Source organism: Grammomys surdaster, unplaced genomic scaffold (genome assembly GCF_004785775.1).
Source record: "Grammomys surdaster isolate TR1022 unplaced genomic scaffold, NIH_TR_1.0 325, whole genome shotgun sequence".
NCBI classification, from domain to species: domain Eukaryota; kingdom Metazoa; phylum Chordata; class Mammalia; order Rodentia; family Muridae; genus Grammomys; species Grammomys surdaster.
The window spans coordinates 5,310,881-5,321,372 of record NW_021604744.1 but is presented as its reverse complement, the minus strand read 5'-3'; the positions used below and the strand labels follow the sequence as shown (position 1 = coordinate 5,321,372).

The 10,492-nt window shown below is 35.5% G+C and overlaps 1 protein-coding gene across 1 annotated transcript in view; it reads left to right on the top strand.

The window, feature by feature from the left end:
* Sema3c (semaphorin 3C) overlaps window positions 1-10,492 on the top strand; it is a 151,408-nt gene that overhangs the window by 131,851 nt on the left and 9,065 nt on the right. The window contains exons 13-15 of the mRNA XM_028778116.1: window positions 1,979-2,067; window positions 4,925-4,966; window positions 7,572-7,729. Of these exons, the coding sequence (XP_028633949.1) occupies window positions 1,979-2,067; window positions 4,925-4,966; window positions 7,572-7,729 (289 nt within the window). The remainder of the gene's footprint in view (window positions 1-1,978; window positions 2,068-4,924; window positions 4,967-7,571; window positions 7,730-10,492) is intronic.

The following is a 10,492-nucleotide window of genomic DNA, read 5'->3' as shown; positions in this document are numbered from 1 at the left end:
AGGGAGGGAGGGAGGGAGGGAGGGAGGGAGGGGGAGGGGGAAGGGAGGGAAGGGAAGGATGGAGGGAGAGAGGGAGAGAGGGAGAGAGAGAGAGAAAGAGAGAGGCGGGGGGGAAGCAATACTCTCATGGTTTTTGATTAGGACTTTCCGTTATATGTTGTTCCTCTGGATGTCTCAGCTGATCATTTTAATGCGCAGTTCGTTGAAAATGAGGAACATCTGAACCACATTCATCTATTTTCCATTACAATATATTTGTATACCATCTCTAAAAGGTTCCTTACTGCAAGTTTTTACTTATATTATTCTCTAGAAGAAAAATATTCCAAATCATCACCTGGGCTGATTCTAAGGGAGCTGCTCAGAGAAGCAAAATAATGTGGGCTTAAATTGCACAAGGAGTTTTCAATGCTTTGGAACTATAATTAATTTTGGTTGGCTTTATACAGTGCATTGCACTCACAGAATTACGTTGGACACTTCTAAAGTCACACTCTCCTGTGCCGCACCCTTCTAAACCTGTGATTGTTCTAGCAAACATTGGGTCTGACTGTCCTGCACATCTTTTAGTAATAGTCTTTCTTTTTTTTAGTAGTAGTCTTTCTTTTACAAATCATTCTATTAGTTTGTACCATTTTGTAAGCTATGATTTTTTAAATAAGTACTTTTGTGAATCTTTTGATAAATTTCATGAAATATGAATTGTAAACTCAAGTACAAGTTTTAACATCAAAGTAACTCTTGTTTATAGACTGACAACCAATTTTAGGTGTTAAGGTTTAAGATTTGTAGTATTAATAACTAAATGATTCATAGTTAGAAAATCCTTCAGTTTGCTTCCTAGGTAACTCTTCTTGTGGACACTTCTCAACTAAGTTTGTAAAAATCCATCTTATCTGTTGAGATTGGTGGTAATTGTAAATTATAAGGTCACAGATACAGTTGACAATATTTATAACTTGATATTTATGATCCATCTTTTGAATTATTTTAAGAATAACGTGTTTTAATTAGTACTTACATTTTCTTCACCCAATTATTTACAGTTTTTTTCATGTTCTCAATGTTAAATCTCAACTAGTTTTCTTACATCTAAAATTCATGTAACTGGTAAAGTAAGCCATCATATGGATGAAAGTGTCTGCATGACTTTATAAAACAATCCGAATTATAGATTTCAGCCTAGAAAACACTTTCTGTAATATAATTATTATCCAATATGTCTATGGGATACAAGAACATTTTTGTTCTACATTACTTTCGGCCATATCATTTCAAAATTTCCCTTATATCTTAAGAACACCTAAGAACTATTGCCAAATTATAAATAAAATCTTACCAGTATGATTATTTTATAATGTTTTTAACCTAAAATAAACCACAATTATTTTTCTCATTTCAACTGCGCATTGTAATGGGAGTAAGATATTTTACCTTGTATAAACTGATAATCAACATTTGTTGTCCAGGACTAGTGACTTGGTGCTATTATAATAGCCAATCATTTCTACTAGAACTTCCTCAGCTAAGGAAACCCAAAGAGATTAAATGTTAACAAAATGATAGGATTGTCATTTTATAATACTACTTGGAAAAGTAAGAATGTTTTTAATGACAACTTCTTTTATAGATTTATTTATAATTGTGTGTTTGTGCATGCAAATGTGCAAACACACACATGTACACACATGTTTGTAAGTATGAATGCCCGACTGACAACATTTGATTTAACACATGTGGATGATATTTATAAAGAAGACATGCTTCTTTTTGGATAGCTATGAATCTCAATACTAAGCAAAATATAAGATTCCATATTTTCCTTTTAATTGTATATTCTCAATTTAAATATATGGGATTAGACAGAAATTCAGTGTGTTATAAATGCTTAATCTGTTTGAGGGCTGGGCTCTTGTATTACCAATACAAGAGTCTGAAAGCAGTATTCTACAGCATCTCCTGTCTCTCTCCCATCTAGATCGGGGCACTGTGCAGAAGGTTGTAGTCCTTCCTACCAACAGCTCTGCCAGCGGGGAGCTCATTCTTGAGGAGCTGGAAGTCTTTAAGGTTTGGTCACTTCTTCTGTCCATCTCATCACATGAATGATGACATCATTCCTTTACTCTAGCCAGTAAAAATAGGCAATAAAAGATTAAATAAGCAAATGTAATAAATTTTAAGAGTAGGAAAGCATCAGATAAAAGAAGAAATAGAGAACAAATATTTTCATGAAATATTTTATACTTCAAGTTATCTCAACATAAAAGGATCCCATTTTTTACCAGCTATCATCACAACTCAAAGAGATTTGGTCATCATTATTTTTAAAAAATGTGCCCCTCTGGCCAAGGTCTAGGGAAGTCTGTAATGACGGAGGCTTTATCATTCCCTTCACATGCCACTGTAACCCACATGCCTTCACATCGTGATTATAGATAAGCTTCCTCATAGTTTCACAAGCAGTCATTTCAAGAAAAGCTACTGTTGTTTCATTGCTTTTCACTCAAATACCACAACGGTTAAATAAACAAATGTCCCTTCTTAGCACTTGAAGTCTGTACTTTAGATTTTACTGTATTATTCTCCTTGAATCTTGAGTTGTTGTTTTTTTTTTAAAGGAAATACAAATAAAAGTACAAAGTGTACACTGGGGAATTGCACTTCATTAAGATCTCTGCCATTCATGACACTGGCTCAGATGCCCCTTCCTTCTTCATACTTTAAACAATCCCTGGGATGATAGGCAGGCCTCCAGCTTCTGATGTGCTTACTTCAATTTCCCCAGTGCTGCAATAACAGTCTGAGGCCACCATACTCTGCTGCCTGTTCTTCAGGTATCTGGGAACTTTCAGAACCAGTCCACATTGGTGTAACCTAGGTGCTTCCTTCCTAGCATGACCATTGCTCCTTTACAATGGCCTTTATCTGGAAACTTGAGGAAAACACAGAAAAACATTGTAAAGAAACCTTTGTGAGGAATCCAGGCTTTCATAGACCATTATTTACAGCTATGCCAGTTAAGAGACATGGGATCCTGGAGAACTGAGCTAGCTTCTGACTGAGGATTTTACTTGGTAGTACCTTGGAACTTCCAGAAGTGGACTATCTCTCACCCACTTACATGTTTTGCTTAGCTGACTTGACTCCTAACAGACTGTCCCATTAAGATCATTATTGTGCTTACTGAAGCTATTGGTTTCATAAGCACCTCATTGCTTAAGAAACAACACTGGTAAATTTTGCAATTAAATTTTAAAATTGAAGAATATAACAACGAATGGAGTCTAATATGAGTTGGAGACTTCCCAACTACTATCCAGTGTATTATTGCATTTATAATTTTTAATACTTGATTCCAATTTGCACTAGGTTTTGTAATTATCACACTAAAGTCAGTATTGACTGTATCTGTCTCAGTAGGTTTTGCATGCTTGGCTTTGTAAAGAAATAGAATGTTTCACTGCGTTAACTACAAGTGTATTACATAGTATACTTTTATTCATGCAACCAACTAGGAACAAGTTGATGTTTCCTGAAGATAACAAAAAGTTGTGTAGTGCAAACACTTCATTTTTAATACTGAAATATCTGTTTTGGTTATCTGGAAATGTTTAATGAAGTGAGTTTGACACAAGTCTAAACATATATATTATGGAAAAGCTGTGAAAACATGTGCATTATTCTGATCAAGTGAGACTTATGTATGGACTGTTACATGATTTGTCCTGTTGTTATTATCAAGAAAAAGAAACTCCCAGTGGAAGTACATAGTCACTCACAATTCATGTGTGGGACATCATTTGAAAAGGTGTTTGAGCTTCCTTAATGATGTCTGTGTGGTTGTTGATACAGCAGTCAAAAGCCACTATTGGGAAAAGTAGTAATTGTCTTTGGCATGTGTTTATGTCACACTTTTGAGGTGAGGTAAAAAAAAAAAAACGTTAGATGTGTATGACATATTATCATGTGAAGATAAAATAGAGTTAAATAGAAAATACCCTTAGTTAACTGTCATATGGACATACTTCAGAAATGTTAGTGTAGCTTTTAAAAAGAATAGGAGCAGTTATTACACATCACAGAACAATAACCTCCCTTTTTTAATCCTATATTCATGTTTTTGAAAGTGTCTAGTTTCTTTAAGCTGAAATTGAAGTGAGATGCAAGTTTAGCAGTTGATTCAGTGACAGTAAATCATCATATCTGTTGCACATGTGTATGTGTGTATGTTAATAAACGATAATACACATCATGGCAACTGAGAGTTAGTGATAACATTCTCCATTTTAAATTTTTACAAATATAGCAAATATATGCAACCCAAAAAAGCTAGAATGGTGGGAATAATTGGATTTGGAAGTTTCACCCTTCCTGAGTTAATTATCATTAGTATATCAGAAATTTAAGTTTAAAATGAATAGATAATATTTAGGAAGTAAAGTTACCAAATGGATTTCAGAAGAATTAGCGTTGCAGTGAATCCGTTCACAAAAAGACCTTTATATGTCTTTGTTTTTACCAATGAGAACTCTATAGCAGGGTTTAGCATACCAAGTCTTCTCTAAACAAATCTTAAGAGGTGAATAATAACAATAAGGTCTCCTAGAGATTTTCCTAGCACAGCCTCCTCCTGCACATAGATCTAATGTTCAAGTCAATGTTCGAAATACTTCTTTCAATGATCTCATTTGTCCATTTTCATTTTAATGCTCACTGTAATTAGTGCGTGATAATTGTACTTCTTTCAAGTTTAAACATGTTATACAAGTCTATCTGTAGTCCCAAAGAAGAAATACACGTTACAGAGAGTATATGCACTGAAAAAAAAATACGACTTTTGAATTTTTATACAAATGAAATTTTACATGAAAACCTGCTTCTAAAGATCAAATGAGCAAGTAACGTACATTTTCTAATCTTTTAGAATCATGTTCCCATAACGACAATGAAAATCTCATCCAAAAAGGTAAGAAGTATTTTATGTCATGTTCTATGCATAATAAAATATCACAATCAGGAAAGTATGTTTTTTAACTTTTAAAAGACCATTTTTACTATTGACAATCATCCAGAAATGTCTCTAATTTGACATAAATATCACTGTCTGTGAGACAAAATTGAATGTTTTCCATCAAAGCTAACAAGAGCAGACCATATATACATAAGACATTCCAGCTTTTCATATATGCTATATCCTCAACTATGATGGAATTTCCACTATAATAAAAATTCTAAAAGGAGTGAGCATAATATTTGGCCTACTACAATGTCAAGACATCTCCAGAGGCTAGAATGAAAAATTCATCCACTTCTGATTTCCTGCCAATGTCATATCTTTGACATAATCATGCAATGTTATTTCTATGGTTTATATTTGTCTACAAAACACTTACTGTACCTATCTAAAGGATGTGGATTTGGAAAAGGACAGAGTGATGGTTGTTATCAAGAATTAAGCTATTCTAAGTTTCTTAAACATGCAAATATTCAATTATCATGAACAGGAGATGGCAATTCTAATTGTTCATGTCTGTGAAGCACCCTGTTCCAATTCCCAAGCCCCAAGAACTACCTCCCTACAGTTGGAGTGAGTCATCATTACATTTATTTAAGCTCAACTTGACTATGAATTACAGGGAAGTTGCTTAACTTCCCTGACCTCAGTTTCTACATCTAGAAAGCAATGCCTTTCTCACAAACGATGTATGTAAATGTCCTAGAATAAAGTGGCACCAGCTAGTGCTGTCTCTAAGAACCTTGGATTCTATTTTTCTTGGAACAGAGACTAAAGATTTTAGATGTTTGAACAACTGACTTTATAATTGCAGCGCTCTTTGGCTTATTTAACATATTAGACATGATATGGTACTCATGGTCAGACTTCTGATCTTTTCACTTGACTGAGTTTTATGAGCATAAATAAATATGACATAATGGAGTTAAAGATCTCATCTGTAAAAATGTTTGCATGGTGCATAACAAACATTTTCCCAAGTAACAAGAAGCCATTTGTCATTTTGCTAATGTCCTATCAAGCTGATCTCACGTCAGAATTGTCTTTGAAGCCAGCAGGGAAGCATTTTGTTTATGATGGCCTAATGGAAAGATAGAATATAGAAGCAAGATTCAAAGTCTTCACAGTCATTTGTGTGGCATCGTAGTCATATATAAAATATATGTCTCAACATTGTTATGGGTCATTCGTTACGTTGCTTTTCAACTTCTTATACTACAGATGGTTTTAAAATCTTTCAGTGAAGCAGTGAATGTCACATCTAGGGTAATGACTTGATTTCCTGAATATCTTTGGCTTTGCTACATACTTTATTACTTTCTGAGGTGTCAAGACTACAATTTGTGAAGACAATGTGATACCTGTTCAGTTATGAATTTGTTACCTTACCTAGTACTCAAATTATGGTTATATTAGACACAATAAGCTGACATATGATTCCTGTGATTGGAACTGAAACTTACAGATTGATAGCTTGTTCATTGATATTTTCCTCTTCTAGAAATCCATATTCATTGACAATTCACTTCTGAGCATTCTAATATCCCTGGGACACTCATCTCATAGAAGAATACTACAACACATGAGCTCATACAATATATAAAATTCTCAAATAATTAGGAAGATGTGACTTTAAAAATTTCTCTATGTCTTACAAATTAAGTGGATAAACTATTTTTTAATCTATTAGGGTAATAGAAATTTTGAATCATGTTTAAGTATAAACCTCTATATGAGGGCTGATCAGATGGCTTTATTAAATAGCAAGAGGTGACTATGGGCACTACTGTACCACAAAAGGGAGAGGAGCATGGCTGGAAAGCCATCAATTCCCACCATATCTCCAGGTGCAGTAACTTACTCAAAGGATTATTGCATAGTGTGATACAGAAGGTTACGCAATATCCTCCTCTAGCCTCTACACAAGAACACAGGCGCATGCATACACTGATGTGTGTGTGTGTGTGTGTGTGTGTGTGTCACATACATACACATCCAATCACAAATGCCCACACATAACAAACAAATACATTTTCTAAATAATCTAAAAATAGTTTTAATAAGCTATCTGTTATTTTCAAAGATGTGTATCCAAATGTTTTCATTTTAAAAATGAATAATTATCTAGAACATTTTTTCTTCTGAAAAAAAATGCCTTCTATTTCAAAATTAACTTGTGCTGCTGGAGTTGAAGATTGTAAAATCTTCCTTGTCATTTGCAAAGAGACAGCAGTCAAAGGAAAAAGAAAACATTGTAATTTAAATCTGCAATAAACGGGTCAAATCTTAGAGAACAATGGACTCCAATGTTTAAAACAGATTGCCATTCTACTTGCTACACTTTGAGGCTTTTTTTTTCTTTAAACAGAAAGTGGTAATGTTATAGGCATATTAATGGAGGAAAATTCTATTTACTTTGGCTGTATCTTCTTTGCTTCTTGTTTTGAGTCTGTTTCTAAATGAATCCATCGGTTTGTGGCTATATATTATAATGTGTTCCTGCTGAAAGTCTTTTAACTTTTACATCTGAAATAAATCACCTTGATTCTTCTTACAGCAACAGTTGTACGTGAGCTCCAATGAGGGGGTTTCCCAAGTCTCTCTGCATCGCTGCCATATCTACGGCACAGCCTGTGCAGACTGCTGCCTGGCACGGGATCCATACTGTGCCTGGGACGGCCACTCTTGCTCCAGGTTCTACCCGACTGGGAAGCGGTAAGTGCCAAACATGCAAGTGAAAATCCAGATGTACTCCACAGGGCAGAGCAGACATGGATAGGTTCTATGGCCAGTTTCATTTTAAAAGACAGTGCAAAATGAAGACATGTTTGCCTTGGCATCCAGCCTTTCAGGGAAAGAGATGACATACTTTATAATTTGAGATTCTCTTCTTCTTCATGGAAGAGATCTAAGACCCATCAAATAGAGGAGGTGGCCTTTTAAACTCCAGTCTTCATACTATCTAATGTGTGGCTCTATTTTGTCCACTGTATGTCACCGTAGCCTTAACCCTCATACTGGTAGTATGACCTATATTATCCTACAACAAAGTTGTTGAACTTCGTATAGTTAGTAAATTATACCAATTAATTTCAAAAGTTAGTGTTTTAAAGAGAACTACATATACTATTGTAGCTACAAGAACATTGTTCTAGCAATGTTACCCACTTGGTTTGTTTTCCAAACCTAGCTGGACATGCTTCTTCCTATCTGAGCAGTCATTGCATAATTTCTGGATAGTATAAGCATTCTAAGTGAGGGTACCTGAGTCCGAGAAAAATTAAAGTCAAGTTGGAAGGTATTTCCAGTGGAAAGACTGATCAGATAGCAATGGACATACACAACTCAGACATAGTTGAGATCCTAAATATTTGCAATAATTTTTGTGATTATAAGTGAGACCATCAATCCTGTTAAAGTTAAGGACAGTGGAAGAAGCATATAATGGCAGTCTTAAGAACCACCATTGAACTGTCCAGAAAAGCATTGTAGGCTTTTAACTCTTCATTATATTTTTATTATTTAAACCCATTTGTAATTTTAAATATATTTTGATCATATCTCTCACCCCCCCAAGTCCTCTCAGATCTTCCATTCCACCCACCCAACTTTAAGTTTTTTCTCCAAAAACAAAAACTCAATACTATAAAACCATCCAAAACCAAGAATATAAAATAAAGCCATGCCCTAAAAGAAAACAAACAAACTATAACTAAATGAATGCACACACACACACACACTCACACACACACACAAATACACACATGCAAAAACAAACAATTTTGGAGACCATGATAGATGACTTCTAGGCTGTATGAGGACCATGCTTCTGTAATTTCATATCAAGGGCATCTTGTCCCTTTCTGTCTGTTAATTCACCAAATATTTATCTTGAAACAAATCCTTTTCATGCACTGTTGTAGAAAAAATATCTACAAAATATGAAAAATGGTAACAAAAATAAAAAAATCTGAGTTTGGATATAAAATGGTCACAAGAGAGAAGATAGATCCCAGATAGAGAAGCTGCCAGTATGTCAAATAATCACAAGGTCTCTGCATGGGAAAGTGAAATGAGGGTTATATTCCTAGTGAAACACCTTCAGAAAGGGCGAGAGGATGGTCAGAGAGGGCTATGGTTGGCACAGTAAAGTGAAACCAGAACAATTATGTGAGAATGGCAGTACCAAGTCATCCACTAAGGACTAGCACTCTGAAGGTGTGCTAGTGAACATTCAAGAGAATGCACCAAGGATCACGATAGGACTCGGTAGCCTATGAAAGGAGAAGAAGTCTAGAAAGAGAGAAGTTTGCAATGCCAGGTAATGAGGACTGTATTAGTAATTTATCATAACTCAGTCTTGTTGTTTAGAATGGAAGCAAAGACAACTGTTGGACTTAAGGCAATATACTAACACCATCTGACTCTTGGGTCTCAACACTAGCTGGGTGTTGCTTTCCTTGGAGCAATGGCCTGGGAAGCAGTCAGAACAGAGAAGGAGGACAAAGGATCCAGAGGAGGTTATAATCTAGGTCACAGGAGTGTTTTTCATGGGGATGGCAGTGGCAGAGATACCAAAAGAGTGCTCTGAGTGTGTACCCTCGAAGTATTCGACATGAAAGATTAGAAGACTAGAGAAGTAAATTCCCAGATTCTGAAAAGCAGAGCACTAGGAAGCACATATTGTCTGAGTTAACCCTGTGAAAGGTAAGAGGGAGAAAGAAGCAGTTAAACCGCATAGCTCTATGAGCCACTCCAGCAAGACTGTCGAGTAGAGAAAGAAGTGTGGATCTGGAGTAGAGAGGAGTGGCCTGGACGGGAGGAGGTTGAAGAAGACTCTGTCTTGAACCAGAAGTCTTGCTTTCTCCTCAGATACTCAGGGTTCTCCCGTATTTGTCACAGAAGTTGGCCAGGATGTCCTTCATCTCTATCAACTTTCCTTCCCAAGCAATTGTTTTTATTTGTACTGGCCAAAGAGATTAGAACCTGGGACAAGGCATGTGAGGGACTCAAATTTCAAGCATACCCTCAAATAATTTTGATTTTTGTAGCTACCAGTAGATTTTTCAACAATATTTGTCTTGTAGTTATAATATAATAAACACAGTATTTTGAAAGTGTCCCCACAGCTTTTTCCAGATGATACCTTCTACCTTGTAAGAGCTGTAGAGCTAAGCACAGTGTCTCTAATACCAGGGTTAGAGTTCCCGACCTTTCAACCAGATTTAATGCTTGACAAAGCTCGTACACAATACTTTCTAAAGAGCAAAGTGAACTGGGAATTATAAATTGGTTATAAGCGACAGTGAATATGTAAATATATGTGCGTGTATCTTACATTGATTGTTCTTCCCATTGTGCCAAGTATTAAAACCTACATGCTGGGCTGGAAAATAAAGTATCAACTATTTAAGTAATTGTTTTGAGCATCTCAAATTCTACCACAAAGACCTATGAAATGCAAAACATGGGGGGGGG